General features: G+C 38.0%; 1 protein-coding gene across 50 annotated transcripts in view; it reads right to left on the reverse strand.

Moving 5' to 3' along the window:
* camk2b1 (calcium/calmodulin-dependent protein kinase (CaM kinase) II beta 1) overlaps window positions 1–27,318 on the reverse strand; it is an 86,431-nt gene that overhangs the window by 49,985 nt on the left and 9,128 nt on the right. For 36 of the 50 annotated variants that reach the window (XM_081610880.1, XM_017306718.2, XM_081610881.1 and 33 more), the window contains exons 3-6: window positions 17,086–17,145; window positions 16,137–16,191; window positions 15,673–15,738; window positions 2,262–2,334 (exon numbers count right to left, since the gene is read on the reverse strand). In XM_081610880.1, coding sequence (XP_081467006.1) covers window positions 2,262–2,334; window positions 15,673–15,738; window positions 16,137–16,191; window positions 17,086–17,145 — 254 coding nt within the window. Of the gene's footprint in view, window positions 1–2,261; window positions 2,335–7,049; window positions 7,123–15,672; window positions 15,739–16,136; window positions 16,192–17,085; window positions 17,146–27,318 lie in introns of all 50 variants that reach the window. The other 14 variants (XM_017306721.2, XM_081610874.1, XM_081610870.1 and 11 more) reach the window with 1 other exon arrangement.

Raw genomic sequence — 27,318 nt, forward strand, 5'->3', positions numbered from 1 at the left:
AATGATTCTGTATTTGTATTCAGCCTCATTGACCTCATCTGACCAAAACATTTCTTCCACACGCTGTGGTTAGATCCACAGATAACCCCACGCCTCTTTCTTCTTACTACTTTCCTAGGGAGCACTACATCGCAACGTTTGCAGTTTTGATGCTGGATTGATGTTTTTTGAAATGTTTTGAACATGACATGTTGTTTGATGACCGGACTTTGCTCTAAACCTCTCCACAGCTTTCTCTCTGATTGGTCTGCAGTTTGTCTTGGGTTTCTTGATGTTGTTTGTTCACTAGTCTTCCCTAAAAAAAACCTTCACAGACAGCTGTGTTTATACGGACTTTGCACTTGATTTTACGTAGTGGTATCAGATCAAAGGGGGCTAAATATAAATGTGTTAAAAACCTTAAAAACCCTGTGTCACTTTTATTCCAGGTTGTGTTTGGTTCCATCACATAATATACTAAAGAAATACACTTAGGGAGTTATCACACCTAATAGTCCAGTAGACTCGGTGTGAGTCAGGTCAAAAAGTCCAAAACTTGTTAGATTTTCACATGGTGCGGTTTGCTTTCACACTGCGCTGTCAAACAACCCAACTTGTTCCCCTCCTTGCCTGTGGTGGCGCTACACCAAGAACCACAGAAGGAAACAACATGAAAACTTCTGAAGAACACAGGAGCGTAACTTCCTTCTTCACAAAATATAAACAAAAATGGAAAGAAGTCAGATTTTAGCAGTTGAAGGATGTCTCTTTTGTAAAAGACAGAGAGTCATTTTTGCCGCTAGCTAGACTTTCTCGTTTGTTTTGGTTGTATTACCCAGAATGCCCTGTGCTAGAGTTCACTTCCTGCTTATCGAATAGTCTCCGGTTCACTTAGATTTCATATATGTATTCAAACTGTGCCAGAGTTCACTTCCACTGAACCAAACCTTGGTTTGTAGGCTTGTTTTGAGTTCAGTTCTGCAATCACACATCCACAAATGAACAAGACTTTCTAGGTAAATGAACTAGTTTGAAGAAAGCGGACTAAACAGGGATGGTGTGAATGCACACTAAAAGTGTGTAGTTCAAGGGGGTTGAAAAACTTCGCACTGCACATTGCATCATCTTCTTTACAGTGTGTGCATTGAGATCGTTTTTGTTGGCACAAAGTCACAACTTGACTCTGTTGTCATGTCTATTGCTAATTTGAGGGATCATGTCAGTCGGGCTGTCCTCAGTCATCACACTATGACCTATTGCGAGAAACACTCTCCGGTGCGTGGCTGTGAAACAGGATAGGTGCGTAAGCTAAATAAAGCCTTTGCCGACAACAGTTCCGATAAACACAGCAGCCTTTGCTGGAATGCCAGGATTGGCATTTGCATAGAGGTCTACTTGACAAAGTGCATCATGCAAAACAAGATGCAACATACAGACAGAAAGAACAGACAGAAATACCAGCAGGTACAACGCAAGCAGCAAAATGCAAGACTGGAAAACAGGTTGATTTCTATTTGTTTATAGACACAGATCATATTTGACATGTTGCTTTGGAGAAGTGGAAAAGCATCTCAGCAAAAAAAGAAAAAAATCCCCTGAGAGCACTGAGGGCTGTGTGGACAATCTGACAAATTATTCCTGACAAAATCCCCTCTAAATTTACAACCGGTTCTTCCTGCAACCGGTAAACATAAACTCATCGCGAGTTCATAATTACTATTTTACAAGAAAACGGTTTTCATGGGTGTAGCATCAATCCAAACCACAGAATACCTGATAAAGGAATAGATATTACTTCTCGCTGTCAAGCACAAGAACCTGAGATGAGGTACTCTCTCAGCTGATATTATGTGGAGCAGCTGTGACAGAAATCCTGCTACAAAAAGGTTACATAGCAGAAGGATTGGTCAGCCTACATGACCTGCATTGCATGCTCGCGATTGTTGCATGATTGAACTCTCTACACACTAAATGATATGTTTATACAAGAAGGTAGCTACAGGTTTATTATAGCTGAAGAAACCTGTAGAAAAGTCAGGGAACATTTTGCCCTGAATCTACATGACTTTCAAATTTAAAAAACAGGTATTATGTTCAGTCTGAACTGTAATATGAGCAGCCCTCTATAACTCTTCAGACTTTGCAAGAAACAACTACAACGTCTTACAAACAGAACAGAAATCCACAAACTACAGAAACAGCTCAACCACGAACCCCAAAGACACACATATATAATTAATATATAGCTTTATGTGGGCAGCAAAGCAATTCCCATCACTCACCTTTAGGTCCCGGTGCACCACGCCCATTTGATGGCAGTGAAGCACCGCCTCCAGGATCTGCTGGATGCAATGACTGCATGCAAACACCAAGGGAAGGGGGGGCGCATGTTAGTCTTAGCAGCACTGCAAACCCGTGCACAGGCCGTGGGGTGCAGAAAAGAAAGGGTAGGTGGGTGGTGGGGGAGATTTTAGGAGAAGAACAAGAGTTGAAAAAACTCTTCTGATGCCAGAGTGTCACATTTGTACCATTCGCTGGCTTTGGTGGACCCAAAACAAGCAAGATGATCAGAAAATGAAGCTAATCTGTTGCTTCTGAGTTAGCCTTAAAGCCATAGCATAAAACCAATATATAAAGGATTCATTTTAGAGTGGACTTTTTTGGGTTAATTGTTGTGGTAGAATGGTACTGCTGTGGATTCTGCAACAGTAGACTTCTTTATGTCAATCTAATTTGCAAGAACCAGCTGATGGTGGCAATTACTTTCAGTTTGATATATTTTTCAACAACCCTCATCCAAAAAATATTAGAAATTTCATCTGACTCTAGATGCCCTTCCACCATCCGTGTTTTACCCAGCAGGCCTCGGTGGAAATGGGACATGAGAATATGGCTGGCCACAGGGGGGCCAAGGAAAACATTGATGAAGAAGGTAAAAGAGTCATTACGCAATTAATAACATTTGAAAATTGTGTCTGTTTGAGAACAGGCTGGTAAGACTGAAATAAATGTGTTGTTGGCAAGTCATCAGAGACCAAAAACGGTGAGAAAGAAACTAGGAGGCAGCGGAAGTGTGAGACTAGATAATTTATCTGCCGCAATGGAAGAGGTGGCTATGATTAACGGGAAGACGACTGACAGGAGACAACAACGTATAAAAGTATGAATGTTATCAGATGATGGATGAGTAGAGCTGCAGTGACACATACTTATATAAAGTGCAAGCATTTATATCTGGACTGGTGTGTGTCTGTGTTTGATAAAAGCTTCGTCGTGCATGAGTGTCTCCTGTGCACTGAACTTTTTTTTAAGTATTTAGTTTGTGGGTTAAAATATCTGATTTAAAGTCTATACATAGCAAAATCTCTACATGTACATGTTATGTCTATAAAAGGTTAAAGATTAGTTTTAGTTTGCTCCTACAGGATCTGACAAAATAGCAAAACATGGCAAGTTGCAAGCTGAAGGGAACCATCTAGTAAAACTACAAATAAAATATAAAAATTTTACATTTATAGGAAAAAAGCCTTTCAACATAGTAGTAAACCTTTGCTTTCACTGGGTAGAGAGGGCTATATGGGTATATAAAAGCACAACTACTTTCTCACTAAATTCTAGGATTTCACTATATCAGGAATTTATTAGAATTAGAAAAATTATAGTTGAAAATGATGATGATGAGCATTTGTGATAAATCACTTCTCTTCCTCTCATTTGTATCTCTGACCTTTAGAGTCAGGTGTTTCCAACAGGTTGTGTGTACATCATTGGCATGCAAACCATCAATTTATTGCACTTTGCATATTACCACATACAATTATTGGATTTCAAACGCTCCTTTGTGATATTACTATTGCCTATACTGATCACACTACGGCCAATATTACTGATCTATCTGGCAGCTTTACTTTGACTCATTTTGTGGTACCTAGTTTTGCAAACAAGCTTTTGTTTTAACTTTTTAAATAAATGATCAAATGGTGCAATCTGTGGCTTGCGGTTTCGTACTACTGAGGTTAGATTAGAAATAGTTTGAGATGTTTTTAATTTAAAGGAAGAAGAGGTAGAGTATGCACATTCTTTTCTTCATGAATGTCTGCAATAAAATTTGATTCCAGAACAATAAATTATCTTACTAAACTACCAACTTTGTTGTGTTTTGGTATATTGGAGGCTATAAAATAATTATGTACTTAACTGAAAACTTTTGTTTCCTTATATAAAGATCTATCATGGGCAGAAAGTAAAAGTTTTTTTAAAAATCTACTTAATTTCAAAATACTGTTGATTGGAAAAGAAATGTGCAAAGAGTGAAGAATCCAATTATCTTTGAATTTAAAAACACAGCTACAAAATGAATAACAAATAAAAAAAACAAAAGTGATGGTGAGAGAGCGCTCTTAATTGGGATTTATTTCCATATTTAAAGGACCATCAATTCTTTTATCACATTTTCTGTCCATTTTTTCCCTTCCAGCTTAGCCACACATCAAACTAATAAAATGAGGAAAGTGACTGCTTTGAATCTATTTGAAATTTGTTAATACAACTTCTTCCAAGTTTTTAAAACTACACTAAATTTGCTTTGATTGCAATTACAGGGTATTCATTTGAAAGGGAAATGACTTAATGGCGGCAGAGACTGGTGAAGAACAACCAATACAGTAGAAAATCATGTCTGTGCACAAAACATGTAAATCAAACATCTATTTGTTTACAAAACACCTAAACGAGTTAGTATGGAGTCTAAAATCCTGTCATCAAGGTAAAATTCGTTTTTTAGCAATTACATGATCTGTGTAAAGTTTCTAAATCTAAAGTTAAAAATCGTCCTCTGATCTAAAAGAAATATTCAGCAAAATTACAAAGTAGACCCTTAATGCAACAAAACTTAAATGACATTGGAAGTCTATTTGGGGTGGGAGACACAATCTGAAACACAGAGAGACGGTGGAAGAAAAAGATGCATTGACCTGAATGTAAAGTTCAGGGCTATAAATTAAGAGCACTGTCTCATCTCTAAAGGTCTCCCAATGAATAAATACTGGGCAGGTCACATACACCGAGTGTGTCTGGGTACTGGGTGATCACAAGAAGAAACGTGGCTGCACACAGGCTCTGTCCTGCAAACTCAAAACTTGTTTGTATTTTGTATGTATTGTTTCCGTCGTGAAGACGCCATTGCAATAATAATCTGCTCTTGTTCTTCACTGAGGTTCAGCATAAAACCGATCAAACTGAAAAAAGTACAACAGGCATTTTGCTTTGGCTTTACATACTGACAAGTCTGAGTAATCCTTCTTAATGTCTTCATGTGCTTACAGTGAAAAATGGATGCATGTTTTCTACATCTTTGACAAGCAGGTGAGCAAAGCTGTTTTTTTTTCCTTTTTTCTTTTTTGCACTCACAGAATGCCACTAATGGACATGGTTGAAACTTAATCCTGATTATTACTGTAGCCATTTTTTGTCATCCTTTCTGCTAATGATCACACCCATTAGTGAGTGAACCGTTTTTCTTCTTCTCCTAAAAGAGCTTTGTGGATCCATTAATGACTCTAAGTCGACATGCACACGCACCAACATACACTAAGCAAACATTTATTTAAGAAATCCACTGACTACCCCATCTAGAGATGTCTGCATTATACAAAAAGAGCACCTATACTTTATTTAAGTATGGCACTTAAATAAATTAACATTTACTGCTGCCTAGACACGACTTTGCAATATGCAGAATGAGATAATAATTAGGGCTACACAGTAAATCAATACCAGTACATATCACAATAGAAACATAACCAACATCAATACGTAATACGTCTGACAGAATAATCAATAATTTCACTGAACTCCAATCCAGAACCGCACAGGTTCTCCCGCACTCTTTGGTTACCAAGCAACAAATGGTTGAGTAACGTGTGGTTACCTAGCAACAACTTCTTGAGCAACTTGCGCAGCTTAAGTTCAAGGTTTCGCCTCATAACTTCTTAAAAATAAACTATGGCATGGAGTGAAAACTGTGGATAAAACAGGCAAGGTCACACCCCCAGTTTGGTAATATTTCAGATATATAAATCAATCAAAAGTTATCAATATCGACCGACATAAAGCGCTTTTATAGTGATACGTTTTTCAGCCACATCATCCAGCCCAAGATATAATTAGAGCTGCACCAATCTGATATTAATATCTGTATTGGTTTTTATATATATAAAAAAAGTTATACATCAAGCATAAGCGTAGATCTATTTAGTTTAATTCTATGATTTATCATTTAATTGACATTATATTTAGGATTTCTAGTTGCATTTCTGAACCATTTGAAAGAAGATTTGTTGCAGTTTATTTTTACTGTTTGGCCAAGGTAGTCAAAGTATTATTTCTGTCAGTTTCAGTTTCTTATTATTTATGTTACATTGGCTGATATAAAAATTAAAGTTAGGTTTTACATGTTTCACCAAGCTTGTGAAACATGTGAAACTATTGGTGTGTTTAAATGTGATCTACAGGTGCAGAGTTATCAAATACATTTCAGAATTTAGTACATTTATGTTTGTCAATTCAGCTCTATTTTTCTGTATCGGATTGGTATCAACCGATACTAAACCCCAGATATCCGTGTCGTGTCAGAAGTGAAAAAAGTGGATGGGTGCATTTTATATACGATGTATTATAAAGGATGTGACCGTGTGTGAGCAAGCTCCTTCATTTTATAATGAGTGTACTTCCCGTCAGTGCAGGAGCTTTGGCTTTGTGGCCGATTGTGGGATGGCTGTGAGAGCAACTGGGAGGGCAGATGAAACTGGAAAAAGTGGGTGAGGTGGGCCAGATTCTTCCAATTAGAAAAATAAAACAAATATATAAATCAAATTCATTAACATTAAGCAAAAAGAAAACATCCATCACAACAAGACACGAGGCGGACGTCAGACTAGAGACGAAGAGGATCGACAAACAGGCGAAGAGGAGGAAGGAGGAAAAGAGGGGAGGAGGGAAAGGAAGCAAGCAAAGTTTGGGGAGGGGAGGGTTGAAGGGTGGGATGCAGATGCTCCTCTACACATACTAACCTTCAGGTCCCTGTGCACTATGTCATGTTGGTGAATGTGATGGACACTTTCTAGAATCTGATGGATACAGTGACTGTGAAGACAAAACAGAGAGAGGAGGGACAGCGGGGGGAGGAGGACAGATGAGCCACAGGGATGCACAGAGAGGTAAGGAAAAGGACGAGGATGCCAGATGAGCAGAGTGACAGTCGGGGCCAAAAAGCCCACATTACAGGGGAGAAAAAGGGCAGGTCAGATTAGAGCGGTGACAGTGGATGTCAGAGGAAATCATTCGACAGGCGGAGGAAAAGAAAAGGAAGTGAAGCAGACAGAGAGGAATGAGAATGGTAGGCAAGTAGGTGTAGGTGGAGGAGACAAAAATGTTTCGTTTTGCTTTCTTTTTTTTTAAACATGATGAGACAAGAGCAGCCACAGCAGAGCAACCCGCCAGACAGAAATCACAACAACGCTGCCACGGGAAAAGTACAGAACAGAGATGACAGCTTGTGAGAGAAAAGATAATCACCTTTTTGCATAGAACAGAAAGATACTAAATAAAAGAAACTGAACGGACAGTGAATCATAGAAGACAGGCGGTTATTTTTCTATCGCTGAAAGGAAACACAGCACTGTGTGCTTGTGCAATGCAAAGACAAACATGAAACTTCCTCACAACGATGAGCGTGTTCATTTTGAAATATTTTGTGTATGCAGCAGAATCATTGTGATGATAATGTACAGAATATGTGACTAATGGCGCAGGGAGACGGGCCGCCTGCAGGATCCACACCCACACCGACTGTGAGTGGGAGGACTGAGAGAGAGAATCAGAGAGATAGATGCATATGCATCGTTTGCGGAACCACACACAAAAACACACAAATATTACATGTGGCAACAATACGTGCCTAAGACTTTCCTCTCACTGAGAAAATTATTAATATCCAGGTATGAAATTGTAGAAACTTTCTCTTTAATTTGTGAATAAGCTGTATCTAAGGAGGTAAGAGTCTATTAGGTAATGAAATAGATGTTTGAAGTTAAATCTTGTGTTTTTAATAAAAATCATTGTCTAGTTTGTTTTTTTTTTAACTTCCAAGGCCTTAAAACACATTTAATGTAGCAATATAGAGCCTGAAGTGCATGTTTAGGTAAAAATCTGATGTTAGTTTTTTGGTCGTTTTGTCACGGGAGCTTTTACAGTCAACACAAAATCGACTGGTGCTGAATATGTACTGGCTGAATTTTGAAATGCAATCGTTTTAATTTTATTTTAGGAAATCAGAAAACCTGGGAATGCTAAAACACAAAATCTTTTAAGCTTTCTTTTTAAAATTTTCCTTACTTATCCAGATCTGGAAAAAATTCCAACTTTTTAAGGACTCAAGTAAACCATGGTAATTGTTAGTTTTTTTAAATTATGTCCAAGTTCAATGTAGTTAAAGAAACAGTGGGAAAATGAGGTTGAAGGATTTTAATCTGAAGTTCACAACAGAACAAAGAAATTTTTTTTTGCGTGCCAGGACATATTTGATGCATATGTCTGCTCTTTATTAAATACCTCAAAATATCTGGCTTCCATCTTCACCCAGCCTTATGGCTCCTCATAATTGGACTGGGTCACATTTAGGAAGTTGTAACTCAATATTCACACATGTGCTTTATAAAGCTAAATGTTGGGCTGCAAACCAAAATGAAAGAAATATTCAATCTCTTACCAATAAGACTTCAAGACGTAATTTTAGCTGGTTATAAATTTAACCAAACAAAGCCAGTACAAACTCCAAAATGCTTAATTTATTGCCATTGATTATTTAGTGTCTATCAATAGCTTCAAAATTCAGGAGATAAGATTAATGATTAATTTTTGGTGGCGTTTCACTTAAAATAGGAGAAAATAAAAAGATAACTTCAGCCTGTTCAGATTTCTGGTCTTTTTGTTTGGTGGGTTTTTTTCTTTGATTAAAACAAAAGGTGACTGGAAACCTTACTGAATAAAGCAATGCAAAGGTGTGAGGTGCAAGTTGACAGCATCCCACTGAGCTTGGCATTTAGAAATTGAAGAACGCCTTCATGTCTTTCTTCTGTTTACCTGTTGGTGCAGCCCTCTAATGCCTTGCTGTCGAATAACATTACGGTCTTCTATAGAACCTGCCTGTCGGTCGAGGCTGGTCGAAAGTGCATCCAGACCCACACTGGCTAAAAAAAGTAACATCAGTTCTCTGCAGGAAGGTAAACTGATAAATGTTTGACAAATAACATAAAGCCAAATGTGCAGGGTGTAAAAATACTTCGCATTTGACAAAATTTAATATTTATTGCTTGTTTTACAGTTGGTGACATAATATTTTTATATTTTTAGATATTTTAGACATACATTATAAATCAATTGTACTATGATATTATGCAAAGTTGGGAGCTTTTATAAGTTGTTAAATATTTCAATCCAATTGTGATGCGAAATTTTAAAATGTTGCAAAAAAGAAAATGCAAATTAGGTGCGTTTCCATTCACTGGGTGGAAGCGAATCAACCAGGCCATGCTAAGCTTAATTTTTCAGATGTTGACGCTATGCATGGCAGTAAAAAAACAAAACAAAAAAAAAAACATGCGTCTCACTCAGAGACTTTCTTGTTTTCTGTAATTTTGACCGAAAACAAAAATAATAATCTATTTTCTCCCGTCATTTCTAAAAATGATCATAATGACATATTCAAGTGCATTTTATTTTCATTCGGTTTAATTAATATCCAACGAGCGAAACAGAGAATCCACAATCACACACCAAGCAGACATTATGTATTATGAACATGAGCAAGGATTGTTCACCCACTTGTGTGTAATCAAACTTCTCAGGGTTTTGATATGGATCTCTAGGCTGAATCCACACTGCAGCTAAACTGGAGACTGGAATTACAAGCAGCAGCTAAAGTTTTGAAATCAGGGAACATCTCTCAAACTTAAGTGATCAGAAATCTGCCAGATTCTCTGAGAGACCGGGGATTGTGCTTATTCTGCATCAGATTTGCTCCAAAACCTTCATAACTACGGTGCCACAACTACATGTTGAGGTTCTGCTTTCTGGACCTTTACATCCAAAAAGTGTCTCTTACTTTAGAGCTGCTTGGGAGTGTTTTGTAATAGGGCATAATCATTTCAAAATTCCCTATTTTCCCACATATTCTGCTCAATTGTAAATGCTTCAGCACAGAACTGGGGAGCAGTCCAAAGAGAAATGCCATATCTGGGGTAAAACTATTTTAAAAATAAACTAGCACTGCTTTGTCTTAGATTTCCTGTTCAGCCTGTATAACCCCTGGTTAGGAAAGATTGCTTGTTTCGTACTTTGGTGTAATTTACTCACAAATTTACTCATTGTGGCCTTGATCTGATCAAACGTTCCTAAAAAGGAACTCTGATAGATTCTGACTGGGGGCGACAAGGTGTGATTCTGCACAGTTTGGGGTCTGAGTGAGAGTGAGACTAATTATCATGGCTAATTGAAGTCCCACTTCTTGCTAGTCTCCAAGGCAGCCAGGGTGGCGGTGTGTGTATGTGTGAGTGTGTGTTTGATACTGGCCTGAATGAGTGACATTCAGATGAAGGAGGAAAAGATATTCAGGAAGAAAAATGATCAGCAACCCGTTTAGATGTTGGTTTGGGTTTGGATTGCTTAAAACTAGGGCTGGGTCATGAATTCATTTTATCAGTTAATCAAATTGTTGGTTTTGGAAGATTTAATTTATGGAAAATTTGGTATTTTTTCCACAAATGCACTCCTTGGGTTACCATAATTCAGAATGATGTCAGTATGCCCAAGGCCGCCATCTTGTTTGACGAGCATTTATCTATTTGGACTTTGAATTAAGGTCAACTGTTTGTCAGAATATTAGGGCCAGGCTAAGATTATTTTTAAAAATAGAAATAAACTTATTATGTTGCAAGAATCAAGTCGTACAACAATAAACTCAAAATAGAATCTTACCAGAATAAAGTCATAATATTTGGGGAATGAAGTAACAAATTTATGAGAACTCCAACACAAAAAATAAAAACAATTCTTCAAGCTTTTTTCCTTATTAAAAGAACTTTCTTCTAATATTATTTCTACATTCTTTATTTAAACATAAAGTTCCTAACACTTTGTTGAAAAACTCATTGACGGGATAATTGAAATAACAGCAACTTTCTGATCATAATTTCTTTTTTTAGAAAAGGAAGCAAAAAAAATGATCAAAATCGGAAACAGATGTGACATATTCCTACTCCTCCTAAAATCCACAATAATCTCTTCGACAGGTGGACCAGGTATGCTAACGTTCAAACATAAGCTATGATGAACAGCTGCGAGTGGGAGTTGGATGTACCTTGACTCATAAATGCAGCATATTTTGCATGAATCTTGACAAAACATTTGTCAAGATTAATGCTGTTATGTTTTCACCTGAGAGTATATTTGCTTTTTCTTATGTTCATCCCCGATACAAATTCTGTGTGCAACACTACGAGGAAATGTAAATGCTGATTTATTTATAGGACCTGCACTCAAGTCTCGCCAGTCTTTGACAAGTGATGGCCTCCACATTTTAGCCGACGTCGAAGGGCCACATCAGATTAAGTGTTTCAATGCTATACATTTATTTAAGGTTTTCAGAAGCTGTAGAAGATTTTAAATAATCTTGACATTTGACATTTCAGGCTTAATTGTGTTGTATTATTGTCTCCGATATAAAATGGGTTTCCTTTCAATAAAGGGAACAAATTACAGAACACTGCTGGATATGACCTTTCTGCTGTGAGTGATTTATGGGCTTCTCAGCCACCTGTTGGCGCTCCTGGAAACACGCCAGCAGTTCCCGTCCAATAAAACTATAGTCAGCTGCTGAACAATAAAATAATTATTCACTCTTGAAGCTACAATAATGAGATTAAATCGATCCTGGGCGCTAATGAGCGACTCAGTCAGGAAACAAAACAGGTCATATCTGCCCAGATTTCATTGTTGATGCTTGTTGTGCCAACAGCTAAAAGTCAAGCAGTGCTGGCTTTTCTTTAGTTCTGTTTAAACTTCAGGAGATCAGGCTGTAAATTAAAGTAAATCGCAACTTACATTATACAAACCTGTTCTAGAAGATATTACAATCAGTGTTGTTCAGAAATGTTCTCCTCTGATGGCTTGCAGCTTTTGTTTCTTTGCTTCAATATGGCTGAGTTGAATAATCTTAAAGAATCCTAAGACTGAAGTAGCTCCTTCTGATGTTATTTTAGGGGAAAAAAAAATTTTTATTTACTTCGGTAAGATAAACTTTAAGGAATTAAGAGAGCTTCTAATGTGACAAAATATTTGGAGTAGTGAGGATGATTTTTAGTGAGCCTAGAGTGTCGGAAGCAGTGAAAAGGGTGGAAAAACTGACAGAAATGAGAGATATTCTCTGTAAAATGTTTGTTGTTTCACTAGATGAAAAACAAATTTATACAAGCAGGCAGTCACTAAATAGCTGACAATTAATATCAAATGGACGAGGTAGGAAAGTGACCAGCATGGCAAAAACCTGTGACAAATCACAATAATGAGAAGGATGTAAATAAGATGTGATTAAACATGTCGCTGGTGAGCGGCAATTAATTCAATTTTAGTTTCATCATCATGACACTTTTCTTAATCGAGTCTAGATTCTACGATTGTCCTTCTGTGTGCATCAACCAAAGACTCTTATTGTATTTCAGAAAGACCCAAGAAGTAAAAGCTACCAGGACATTTTCTATTTAAGACCCAATTTGTGGGATGGAATAAGCTTTTTTTTGTCTTTTTAGAAACATTTGGTCCACAATCCTTACCAGATGGTGGCGCTAATGTTCCATTACGTTATTTGATAACTGCCATTAAACAAGATGTAGAAGAAGAAGAATCAATAACACACAGCAAAAAAATTTATCTTACCAAGTATTTTTGTTCTAGTTTTTAGTGCAAATATTTTTGTACACTTGGATTAAGACAAAACTAACTTTCAAGTAAGTTTTCAGCAAAATATAGGAGTTTGTGCTAAGCCGATAATTCCTTAATAGGGATGAAAACGTACGAGGTCCACTGGCAGATAATTTAACTTAAAACATTCGAGACTTGTTTTAAACATGCCAAACCCGTAGGGGGCAGTGCAGCGCAAACCTAAAACCTGTCAGCCAATCAAGTTGCTTCAAAACAACCACAACTTTCTGATAGGAATTACACAAGCCAGGAGATCAATTTGTATGTTGAACTACTTTTAAACAGAGTATTAGGATATAAAGTTAATTAAATACAAGACAATACTGACTGGGAATTGAGTCAAAGCAAGTATGTGGATATATTAGCGCATTATCTGTCACAGGCTATGATGCACATCTCAATCTCAATTTTCCAATGCACACACGCAAACACAAATGCTGAGTTTTCTTAAATGTCCATTTTGCTTGGAGTTTTTTTTTTTTAAATAAATAATTTTTTTGTGAGGATGAAAGGCCATAATGCATAAAAATCTATTTATTTTTTACAGATATCTTGCTATGTGTGGACTATTGGCCTTAAACTGCATGTGAAACAGACACTTGCAAGTCTGCAAAGAAACACCTGTTATCAAAAGCACCAGTAATTTAGGGCTGTTAACAGATAAGTCTTTTTAGAGCCGGTCAAAACCAGAAATCCTGCTCTATAGATGAGGAATACCACCAGTTCTTACAGAGAATAATTACAAGCTACAACTGAAGCAGCTTGAAAGTGGAGACTGGAGCTGAAATCGACCATTTACTGTCACATACTGTAGTGATTTTAGCTTAAAAAGACAGGCAACTCTGCTGGGCTTTTAATACTGGTGAATGGACTGACACCCACACTCACAACTGTCAGTTTCAAGTATCTCTCTCACTCTTCTCTCAGCCTATTGTCTGTCCACCCCCCCACTACGCCGTTTCCTCTTCCGTCGATTGTTAAAGTGAACTGTGTGTGGCGATGAGTCAGCAGGGGGCGGTGGGCGTTACATATAAAACAGCACAGTCTGTGGTAAAAGGGTGAAAAAGAACAAAACCAAAGAAAGAAAGAAACTGAAACTGTCACCGTAGTTCAAACTTTAGATTTGCTGACATTGTTTTTATCTTTTCCACTGTCTGAGGAGAAGCGAAGCAGAAGAACGATGAACAGCACAAGATGCATCCTGAGCAAACTGCACCTGCAAATCTCACCAAGTCTTTAAAAGAAAGCCTTGAGGTTTGACCAATAATAATCTGCTGATTATAGTTTAAAAAGCATCAGCAGAAAGCTAATTAAGACACACATTTATGGTGGTTCCAGTTATTTTTAGTTAATAAACAGTGAAAATGCTGATGTTCACAGCTTTCAAAGCATCTAATTACTGTTTTAGCAAGAACCTTGGAATGACCTCTGCATGGAAATCACAAATATGTCATTTTTAATAGCCTACAAATTAGAATGCTGCAATTTGCTATATAACAGAGTCCATATTTATCTCCAACAGACTAACTTAGTGTTGAGTCTGTAAAAACAGACGTTTTTTATGCTACAAAGTGTGATTGGTCAAACCTAAGTTGGGTCTTAAAGGTGCGTGATGTGTCGGTGTGAGAGGTGAGGACAAGTAGTGCAATGGAGAAAGCAAAGGAAAAGGGAAGAATGGTGAAAAGAAAAGAGCAAAGAGAATAGATAACTGACAGCAAAATTACAGCGACTGGCAAAAGTATTCGTTCCCAGTTAACATTTTTCCTCTTTTTATTGCATTAAAACTACAAACTTTAATGTATTTTATTCAGATTTTATGTAGTGCATGACTAGGAAATGGAGGAAATTATGCAGGGTTTTCAAAATATTTTCTAAACAGTTTTGGGGGACTTTGAACAACATTAATTAGAATTTATTTAGAGGTAAGAAATGTATCACAATAGATGATAAATGATGCGAGGAATTCTCATCCCTATCATGGGATGACCTGGTCAGATGAGGAGAAAACGAAAGGATTTTTGAATAAGTGCTAAACTTGGCAGAAAACTAGCACTACACATCATGCAGACTTCAGCAGGGACAGATATGATTTGAATGGATGGGAAGAAAACTCTTTCCAGATCAGCAAAGCTTGTAGAGACGTAACTTTTTGCAGCAAATTGTGCTTCTACAAAGTATCGACATAGGAGAGCTGACTAAGAGTAGACGCCACACTGATTATATTTGTTAAACCTTTTGAAAACCGAGTATTCGTTTCCCCACACTTCAAATCATGCACTACTTTGTTCCAATAAAACACACTGAAGTCTTTGGTTGAAATTTGCCAAAATGTGGTCGTGGGGTGCAGATACTTTTGCAAGGAACTGCAGGAGTTAGAGTAAGAAAGAGAGAAAAGAAAACAGCTTTTTGAACAGACAAAAAAAAGCAAGAAAAACTAACAAGAATTGCAAGAAAAGAAATATGGAAAAATAACACGTCTACATGATTCATGAAGCTGAAAACAAGGGGTGAGACAAGATGACAAGGAGCAGAAACTAAAGGAAAAGGAGAGGAAATTGAGAGGAATAAAGAAGTACGTAGAAAACCACAAACAAGACGGCAACAGACTGGGAACGTTTTGAAGATGAGGACGCAGAGAGACGAAGGCCGCGGTCCTACCTGGCGTCCGCCTCGCTGTAGTACTCTCTGGCTACGATGTCCTCAAACAGTTCACCTCCTGTCACCCTGCAACAACAAAAACACATTTATTTAACATTAGGACACTCCAGTGTTGTTGTTTTGTTTTTTGTTTTTTACAACATTCCAGGAAAGAACAACAGAAATAAGAAACATAAAGAAATCCAAAAACAAGGATTTCATCACCACTTTTTGGTTTATTTGTGGCTCACCCCGTTTCCCCCTAAAATCTCCCCTCCGCCCCTCTTCCCACACCGTTGCCATGGAAACTAGAGGGAATTGCTGAGAGATGGATGCGGAGGGTGTGGGTGGCGGTGGTGACAGGGATGGGGTAAATATAGGAGAGAGTTATGCAATGCTATATATGCACAGAGGGTGCAGGAACCGAGGGAGAGGAGGAAGAAGATGATGAAGCATGTGTGTAAAAGAGAGGAAGGATGACTTACAAGTCAAACAGGAGGTAGTGGAAACCCTCCTCTGATATACTGTCGTGAAGACGAACTGTAAGAGAATTGAGGAATAAACGTTTAGTACAGTCATTGCACATTTATTTTGCTGTAACGATTAATTCAATGCTTTTTCTAACTGCCTCTGAAAAAGCCTCACTGCTGCATTTTAAGTGAGAGATTAAAGGAGCGTAAAAAAACAGCAGGGAGAGCGTGTGAGGGAACAAAACCACAGGGAGTCATAATAATAGAGCCTTATGTTATGTATTTACATTATAGCAAGAGGTTCTGCAATTAAAATTATACATTTAAGCAACAGGAGAATGTACTGCACTGTTATATTTCATTTAAAATATAAAATTCAGCATCAACTTTGCTCCATTTTGAGTAAACTGTGTGAATACTTTGAGGGGAATAAAAATTATCAATATAAATTAGAGATGAAACAATGAATTAGATTTCAAATTACTAATTTAGTAATTGATTAACTGTTAACTGGAGTATAAAAACTAAAAAAAAGGCAATTTGCTGAAAAACAAATATCAGAGAAGTAATTATGTCCAAACTGCACAAAAAACCTTTATCTGCAATGTTTTACCCAAAACTCCCCACGTGGCATTTCATTCACCCAGTTTAAATTCACTAAAGGAATGCTATGTTAAAGCATTTTTTAATTTAAAAAGAAAGTTATTTACTTCAAATATCTAATATATTTATAATATTGTATAGATAGATTTAATTAGCTTAATGAAAAATCTGCAGAGTGTACACATTTTTATCCAATTAATTGTAACAGTAACTGACAGATTAATCGATTACTAAATATTTGTTAGTTGCAACCTAACTATGAATTAGATATAAACTGAGAAAAATCGATAAAGTTGCTCAAAAGTATTTCATAATTCACTGTGTTGGTGTTAGAAGGAGTAAAACCGAACGAGTTCCTCACCAATGTTGGGGTGTTTCAAAAGGCGACAGATCCGAGCCTCTCGCTCCAACTTCTGGTGATCTGCAAAACAGCACAGAAACAATAATTAAGAAATGAAACACAATGAGCAAAATCTACTGCAGACGGATGTCTGCGTCAGGGTTAGATGTGTTTGAAATTTTACTTTATCTGATACTAAAAGAAAATGCTGAAGTAGCAACTAGTCGGGTGAAGCATAGTGAGAAAATGCAGCATGATATTGTAAAAAAGAAAAAAAAAACACAAAAAGGTACATTTTGCTTAATTTGTTCAAACACAATAAGCTTCATAGATTAATTTTTATGTGGATTATTTTGATTTTTTTCTTATATTAAACTTGTAAACTATATAAAGTCTGATGTTCCCCACAAAAAATGCCAGAAGTCCTCTAAGAGTGAAGTAGATCAACATCTGGATATTTTCTCTTCTGGCATTTGTGTCACAAATATCTGATTTTACAATGTCAAATAATATTTTTAGTTTGAATATCTGTAAATTTATTCCTTTAATCATGGAAAATTATATTTTTTTTCTTGCAAATTTATTGACTTTTTGACATTAGAGAATATCCACGGTTTGTCTCATAAATGGGTGAAATGAATCTAGAAACTTGTGAGTTTTATTAACAGAAATTTACTCCTCCATGGCCACATCGTTTCATTTTTTCATTTAGCTGCAATGGTCCGAATACTCTGTCATACTATTCAATACAAATGATTAAAAAATAAGAATAAAGACATTGAAACTATCCTTTTTGAAGATGCAAATTTTCAGTTTTTGAGTTTCCACCAGTAAAATGAAGTTTTACTGAAACATAAACTGTTTTAAAGACTCTGCAATCATCAATTAAAAGGTTTACTTATTGATGCAAACTGGACGTAGGTGTGGCTGAGATAATGATACTTGTGATTTGATCCTGAGCTTAAGGCTGAAATAAGGAGCTCTGCATACGAAGATGAAGATCAGATCAATATAATACTCATCTGACACCGTAATCAGTCACAGTGCAGCACAAAGCGGCACCACAACCTCGATCGGGCTTTATTCTGATACCCGAAAATCCTTTGGAGTTTAGAGCAAAACAGATCTAACACACACATTGGGCCACCTGGGCTGCTTTGCTTCTTTGTGATGAAATCAGATGCTATTTCTGGTTTAGGTATTTTATCATTTCAGAACGTGACGATCGGACCAAACATGCCCACAGACAGAAAAACCCAAGAAGAAGTGGATCCCTGTAAACACAAACACTCAAACAACTGATGAAAATAAATACATGCTGTTGCTGGAAACAGTATAGTACAATCTGTGACAGGAATAGCATAGAAAAACGCGAGCAGACACATTTCCATGGGTACAGAGGAGTGACGGTGACGTGTAAGCCCAGTGATTACAGTCTTAGAAGACGAGCTAAGCCAGTTGGAGAAAGGAGTGGGGGAGTGTTGAAGAGGGACAGAGGAGGTGGGAGGAGGAAGAACAATTAAGCCTGCATGCCATCTTTCTGTTGAAAGATTAAAACAATGCTAATCGCTGCGCCTGCTGCTGCTGCTTGTTTTCTTCCTCTGACTCTTCGGTTTGAGGAACCAGTGAACCAAACAAAGCATGATTTTCTATTCATCTCTCTGTAAATCAAGCTGCTTTTTTCTAGTCTCCAGGTGAGGTTATCGTTTGCTTTGTCTAAATGTCCACTCCGCCTAAACTCGTGTTTTTGCTGAACCGTCCTTGATATGTCACGATGCCAAATGGTGGAAAAAACGTCAAATGGGCCAGGATCGGGTTTCAGTCTGTTGGTGGCATCTGCTGATAATACTAGAACAGAAATGGCCCAGAGTTGTTGTCTCCGTTCATCACGGTTTAGTCCATCTGTCGACATACCTGAGCTTTTGTTAGATATGTCAAGATCTAACAAAAGGTTTTGTTAGATATGTCAAAACCTAACAAAAGGTTTTGTTAGGTTGCTCTTCGGTGTTCAAAGAGCAACCGAAGAGGAGCCCACGACCTCAATTCAAGAATAAATTATTCTTGAATTTATTAGATTTTGTTATATTTTGATCTAATAAAATTAGATCAAAATCTACTTACAAAAAACCTTTTCCAACTTTCTGCTTTTCTTCTGCTTTTATGGTTAATAGGAGTACATCTATTAATTGACTAGACTGTTTTCACACCTGATAGTGCGGCAGACTCGGTTCGATTGGGGACCAAAATTGCAACATTTGTTACATTTTTTTCTGCTGCGGTTTGCTTTCACTCTGCACTCTGTCAACCAAAACAAAACATTTGAAAAACTTGTCCCGCTCCTCGCTTATAGTGGAGCTGCACCCAGAATCACAGAAAGAAACAAAACCTTAGAAGACACTGAAGAAAACAACTTTTTCTGAAATGTAAAAAAATAAGAGGCATCAGATTGTAGAGTTTGTTCCTTTGTTTTTGGTAAAAGATCACAAGCCATTTCTCCCTCTACCGTTAGACTTTTGTGTTCGTTTTGGTTGCGTTTACCCAGAATGCCCTTTGTTTTAGTCCACTTCCTGCTTTGGATTGGTCTCTGGTCCGCCCAGAATTCATAATTCAAATCACACCAGAGATCACTTTAACCAAACCAAAACTGGGGTTTTTAGGCGAACCACAGTTCGTTATTTTGGTCTGTGTGATTGAACTCTTGGTGCATTCACACCACACCCAAATGAACCGGACTTTCTAGACAAACTAACTAGTCAAAAGGACACTTGATGCACCCAAATATGATCCAGATCCTGTATTTATGGCTAAGAACGGACTAAATATTTTGTCTTCAATCGAGCCCTCAGTAATGAACTTGGATGCCTTTCATTTGATCAGCTTAGGATCTTTAATCCCGTTCCTACAAAAAAATCTGATTATTTGTTTAATTAAAATAGTTCATGTTTGGTTTATTGATGAGTAGGTAAAAAACAGAAAACATTTTTCATCATTTTAATTTTTAAAAATTTTTTTTTTTTTTTCACTAGTACTTTTGGCGAGTATTTTGGACACCTCTGCTCTACAGGAAGGCATCACTAAACACTGGAGAGGAAATTAACCCTGTACATGTAACTTAGAAACCGAAACTGCTTTCATTAGCAATGATATGAACTGTCACACGTCCTACACAAACCTCTGGTTCAGTTCTATAAATATTTTTGTTATTGTAAGATAAATGGAAAAAGTTGATGGGATGGGAAAATTGTGCTTCATCTTCTTCTGTTCTTTCCCTCCTTCATTGTTACATTATCGCCAAACAAAGAGGTAGAACCTGAAAATGAGCACCCACTCATTTCAGACCAAGATGAAAATGGGTTTCAGGTTGTTTATGAAGCTGACTTGATCAGAAAAACCAACATTCATGACTCAAGGTCAAACTTCCTTCCCCACATTTCTCAGTGTATCGATAGATCAGCTTCATGAAAAAACTGGGAGATTAAAACAATGAACAATGGAAAGATTCAGAGTTGAGCTCTAAAACTCAGTGAACATAGATTGGCTTTCTAACCATATGGCCAAACGGAGATTTAAAAAGGAGTGGCAAAAGAAAATGAGGTGGATTAGCAGTGTTTGCCAATTGTCAACTGATTTCTTTTAAGATAAATAAAGTACTTTTGAAGTGAATTACACTGAATTTTCTGATTTAATTATAGAAGTAAAATATTTCATGCAATATCAACATTTCCTGGGCATGAGTGGAAGTGAAGATTGAGTAAAAAAAACTATTTTCTTTTGGAATTGAAATACCGTAAAGTATAAAATTTTTAAAGAATTTTAGACTATTAAATTAGTAGATGATGGACTTTCAGTTGTAAATAAAACAGAGGTCTGTAACTACCTGGCTACACACCACTGTGTGGTATCGCAATGAATCAAAATAATTGTGTTGAGAAATACAGAGAAAAAAAATTTATTTCGAAAAAAAAAGTTCTTATGAAATGCAAATGGAATTATGTGAGTTAAGGCTACAGGATCAATCAAAATGAAATAAAAATACATTAATTAAAAATATTTGTGTACAGCCAACTTTTGTATATTCTCTTCTGGGCTGGGCAATAAATCCATCCATCCATCCATTTTCTTGCACCCTTGTCCCTTAGTGGGGTCGGGAGGGTTGCTAGTGCCTCTCCAGCTAACGTTCCGGGTGAGAGGCGGGGTCACCCTGGACAGGTCGCCAGTCTGTCGCAGGGCAACACAGAGACACACAGGACACACAACTATGCACACACACACTCACACCTAGGGACAATTTAGACAGACCAATTAACCTGACAGTCATGTTTTTGGACTGTGGGAGGAAACCGTGGGTACCCAGAGAAAACCCACGCATGCACAGGGAGAACATGCAAACTCCATGCAGAAAGACAGGGGCCGGGAATCAAACCCAGAACCTTCTTGCTGCAAGGCAACAGCTCTACCAACTGCACCACTGTGCAGCCCGGCTGGGCAATAAATCGATTTTATTAATTAATAAAATGTTCTGTTTATAAAGATTTCATTTTGGTAAATTGAGATTTTTTTTCCCATCAATGTACTCTTTGGGCCACCGTAGTTCAAAGTAGGGGAGCACTGATTTATCAACCAATTTCCTTAATTTTGGAAGATCGGAGGTCGGCCAAATTTACCTGTGAAGCCGATCTAATCCACCTTATCAACCTCGGCAAAGCTCTAAAAAGGGCCTATTGTTTGACAAGAATGTTTTACAGCTTATCTTTATTTGGACTTAATTAATTAATTAACTCCTACAACAGATGAATGAAATAAAAATGTGTTCTTTCTTTTTATGAAAGAACACATTTGGAGATAAGAAAGAAACAAAAAACATTAAAATCTAAAAATTTAAGTAAATAGTTATTTTATTACTAAACGTTTCCATGTTTTAGTGCAGCTAAAAATCTGAAAAATAAGGCAAACAAATATATTATATTTCTGTTTCACTGTATAAAAAAAGTTTGAATCGAAATCAGAGCTTTCATTTTGCTGTTGCTCTGACTGTAAGGAGTGTACAGTCAACTGAGGAAAAGTAGCACAGCCCTGGTAGTACACTCTGCTTCAAATATTCATTTAACCCATCTCTTTAAAGCCGTCGGTCAGCCAAACGCTGTCGCTCTCTGAAGCAGAGGGGTAAATAAGAAATGAGCAGAGAGATAACGGAGAAAGAAAGGATGGTGAGGATCGGTCCTGGAGGGGGATGAGAGAGGAAGTGGTGAGAAGGAACAAGCAGGAGGAGATATGTGGCAAACAGGAACACGAGCGCAGAGTGAGATAACCCAAGGACAGCATGCAGCAGAGTCTGCAGGAGACGTTGTGCTGGAGAAGAAGAGAGGAAGCGATGAGGAGAGGAATACATTTGGGTTAATCATCGCCAGTGAGGGCTGGCGTCTCAGGAGAAGAGGAAACATCCACAAAGAGAAGCTCATACAACCACTGTTCAAGAATATTTGACTTACAAGATCAGCATGGCAGCTGGGAAATATGGAATTTAAATCTCACTTTTTTTCTTATTTCCTAAAAATACTAAAGGAATGTAGACACTGGAAAGCTGGTTTTTAGCAAAAGTATTCACACCAATTAACATTATTCACATCGACAGTCACAATAAATTTTGCTGGACAATAAAATGTTCCAGTAATACAAGTTGACCAATAAACTTCCATCCATCCATCCATCCATCCATCCATCCATCCATCCATCCATCCATCCATCCATTTTCTTCCGCTTATCCAGGGTCGGGTCGCGGGGGCAGCAGCTTCAGAAGGGAGGCCCAGACTTCCCTCTCCCCAGCCACTTCTTCCAAGGCGTTCCCAGGTCAGCCAAGAGACATAGTCCCTCCAGCGTGTCCTGGGTCTTCCCCGAGGCCTCCCCCCGGTGGGACGTGCCCGGAACACCTCACAAGGGAGGCGTCCAGGAGGCATCCTGACCAGATGCCCAAGCCACCTCAACTGGATCCTCTCGACGTGGAGGAGCAGCGGCTCTACTCTGAGTCCCTCCCGGATGACCGAGCTTCTCACCCTATCTCTAAGGGAGAGCCCAGCCACCCTGCGGAGGAAACCCATTTTGGCCGCTTGTATCCGTGATCTCGTTCTTTCGGTCATGACCCAAAGCTCATGACCGTAGATGAGGGTGGGAACGTAGATCGACCGGTAAATCGAGAGCTTCGCTTTTTGGCTCAGCTCTCTCTTCACCACGACGGACCGGTACAGCGCCCGCTTCACGGCAGACGCTGCCCCAATCCACCTGTCGATTTCCCACTCCCTTCTTCCCTCATTCGTGAACAAGATCCCCACATACTCCTCCACTTGAGGCAGAACCAATAAACTTTAATTTTGTAAATAACACTCCACACTGAAACTGGAAGACAGTTTAAATATTCAAAATAATAAATAAATAAAACTAGAACCAGAACCATGAAAAACATGGATCAGGAAATCTCTGTAAACAAAATTTCACCAGGTTCAAATTCAATAAAGAAATGATACATTATTGCATTTTATGGAATAAAATGTTTATTTCCTTATTTAGAAAAAGTAACAGAGTTATTTGTTTGTCTATTTTTACATAATTCTTAAATTTGCATAAAATAAGCTTAAGAGGTTAATGAAAAATCTACAAAATGTGCCATTTTTCAGATCACTCGATAACTCATCAGAATAATTGATTACTAAGATGATCGTTATCTACTGTCCTAATTTCAACTTGCAACAAAATATTCTATGCAACTTATAAAAGTTAGCATCAAATAAAGTTAAGAGGGGAATTTCAAAAACAGCGACATTTGCGGAGAGCCATCTTTTAGGAATCATTTCCGTCAGAAAAGAAAAATCAGTAAAACGGTTAAAATGTTTGGTGTAATCAAACTAATCTTCTGAACTTGTGGCTACATTATAAATAAAACAGGCTCTACTGGCATTTGTAATTATAAGTAGAGTGATTTGACTTCATAATAGGCTTACATGTACTAGGCCTTCACTTCACTCCACGCGACTTATCTGACATTGTCACAAAAGAACCGGGACAGAAATCAGGTCAGCTCTCTGCTGCTGCTGCAGGTGAGTCTCAGACAAAATAAACACCTCACATGTGCACATATTATATTTATATAATATGTGTATATATATATATATATATATATATATATATATATATATATATATACGTATACGCACATGCACATCCACTCTACCATGATATGCTACAAGGCCATACAGGAACCTCTGGCATCCGTCGTCCACAGATCGCTGCCAATAAACAAGTGCTATGATTGGCTGGAAGCCTTGCCCAGCAGACCTGCCCTATATTTCCTGTTGACATGAGCTGGATTGACATTAACCGCTTGCCGTCTGCAATACGGGACAGGAGCAGGGCTGAAGTCGAGCGGGGTGTTTGGGTTAACACACAAATAACATTTAGTCATCCATTCCCAGATGCCTGAAATTGGGATTTTTAAGGGGGTGAATCACTGTGACTGCAGTAAATAAACAGTTCACTGTCAGAATGACCATGAATGTGTGTGCCAGAGTGAAAGAGAGGCAGAGTCAGATGAGAGTCCCGTGCTAAAAGGCATGTAGGCGTACAGGCGCATGGCCCTCAGCTGCCAAGTGCCTGGGGTGCCTTCTCTGCCATGACCCCCCCGGCCTCCCTGCAGCTCCCATCTCCATCTGCCCGTCCCAAGCAATCGCTCCTCCTAAGCGGCCTCCGCTGGCACTTTAAACCCTCTGACCCTACCTGCTTTCTGAGAAATACATCAGCAGCGAAAATCTCACTCGTGAAGCAGAGCAGTAAGTCATGGAGATCGCCATAAAACCTGGCTGCTGCTGCAGCCCATGTCAGATGGGTCATGGAGCTATTATTAGCGCTGGAGTAGAAGTCAAATGCAGCGGCTCAAACATTGCTCTGCTGTTTCAGGGAACATGGCTCATCCATTAGTAAAGAGCGCAGTGCAGGCCGCGCACGCCGCTCAGTCGGCTCGGATCATCAAATCTTAAAGCAGGAAGATTATGCCGCACCTCAGAAATCTGCAAGCAGCTGCAGCCTTTCATAAAACAGCTGAGGAGGAAACATAGACCTCCAGTTAGTGGAGATGCACCGGTCAGAGATTTACGGTCGATTTTTGTTTTCTTTGGAAAGGTCCAGTTTCTCTATAAACTATAATTAACAGCACTCTGAGTTTCTATGTTCAAGCCTTTCTGACATATACAGAAAGGCCACAGCACTGAACCCCATTGAAACCCTCAAACCAAATATTGATTTCTTATCTCTTCCTGAGTTGAAATAGTAGTACTGGTGTTTCTAAATTAATAAGAAGGTGTTTTCTTTGCATTATTTGAGGTCTGAAAGCACTGCATCTTTTTAGTTATTTTCACCATTTCTCATTGTCTATAGTTTATAGAATAAAACAGCAATGTTCATTTTACTCAAACATATACATATAAGAAGTAAAATCAGAGAAACTGGTCATTTTAAGTGGTCTCCTAATTTTTTTCCAGAGCTGTATATAAAGTCCTCAGTCATTTATTGCTGGAGAAAAGCTGATGTCACACTTTGTGTATTAGTGGAGATGAACTGATTTGATATGGCTTTTATCTAGGGCTGAAACAATTAATCGGATTAATTTTGATGAATGAATTATTCTAATAATTGTTAACAAATTTAGTCATTGTTAACTGGAATTTATAGACTCAAAAAAAATGAAAGAACAACATATTCAGAGCAGCAATTAAGCCAAAACTGAAGAAAAAAATATAACTAGCATTTAAAATAAAAAAGAAAACCTCTGTATGTAAATTTGTTTTAACCAAAACTGAAATAACAGTTTCAGCTTAATCTGCTTCAAATTCAGTTAAAAAAAATCTCATATTAATTACCTTTTGCTAACCAATTATTAATCAGTTGATCCAAAAATAAAATAAAATAAAAATAAAAAAAATAAACCATCTGCACACCTCGGAACAATTCTGAAAATCACTGTTTTAAGAGCTTAAAACAAAAGAAGCATCTTTGATTTCCATTAATATTCATAAATTATCTTAAGTTCCTTCTGTTTTCTGGGGTTTTAAATACTACATAGACTCTGCTTCAGAAACTGCATTAATTTGCTTTAAACATTAACATTACAAAGCTTATTAGCGTTAGCGTGTTAAAGGTGAGAAACGTATTACTTTATGGTGTAAGTAGTCTGATCTTTTGAATTTTTAACAATTATCCCTGACAGCCTCACCTCTGTGGTGCATTACCACTGTTATCAGAGAGTACTTTCATAAATCTGTCTGCGTGGATTTAATGACATCTGAGCAATTGTTTCCAGAGGAAATTAATACCCACAGTAAAAGGTTAACTGACAGACACAAACAGATATGAGCAGACATTCAACCCCTGTTAAAATGCCTCTTTGACCACACTCTACATTTACACACATGCACAAGACATTCGTGCGTGCGCGCGCGTGTGTGTGTGTGCGTGTGCGCGTGCATGTGTGTGTAGCAGTGTATTGTCAGTGGGGTGCCACCTGGCACAGCCGTGGCTCTGGGTCTCCGGTTGCGGGCTGCAGAGGCAGCAGGAGATTTACACCGGGCGAGTGTTGGTGTGAGGAGCGACAGTGACCGCCGCGGAGCAGGACGGGTTTACGTCACAGTGCTGCCTACACCGGGCTTTACTGCCTGAGCACAGCGTCCTTTGCAAGTAGGACTTCATGCCTGTTTAATGTGAGCAGTATCCTATTAATATACAGTAAAAACATTTGATGTGGACAATTATGTCTTTCTTGGAAAACACAGAAAGAGAGCATTAGTAGCAATAGTATCGCTACTAAGAGATAGGAAGCTCACACCAGTCCTATCTAGTTAATTTATTTATTTAATCGAACTCTAGTTTATTTGTCTAGAAAGTCTGGTTCTTTTGGGGAGGTGTGAATGCAAAATTGAAAAAAATCGAACTCTGGTCCACCTAAAAAGCTCGGTCTTAGTTAGGTTGAAGTGAACTCTGGTGCGGTTCAAAAGAATATGTGAACACCAAGCAGACCAAAGAGACCTCTAAAAGACAGGAAGTGGACAACAGTGCAGGGCATTCTGGGAAAACACAACCAAAAAAAAAACCACACACAAGTCTAACGGTAGTGGGAGAAATAACTCGTGGTCTTCTGACACTACTTCATTTTTGTTTACATTTTGTGAAGAAAGAAGTAGCGCTCAGTGTCTTCTTCGGAGGTGTGCTTTAGTG

The sequence above is a fragment of the Poecilia reticulata genome, chromosome 9, assembly GCF_904066995.2.
Source record: "Poecilia reticulata chromosome 9, P_reticulata-male-v2, whole genome shotgun sequence".
In the NCBI taxonomy this organism is placed as follows: Eukaryota; Metazoa; Chordata; class Actinopteri; order Cyprinodontiformes; family Poeciliidae; genus Poecilia; species Poecilia reticulata.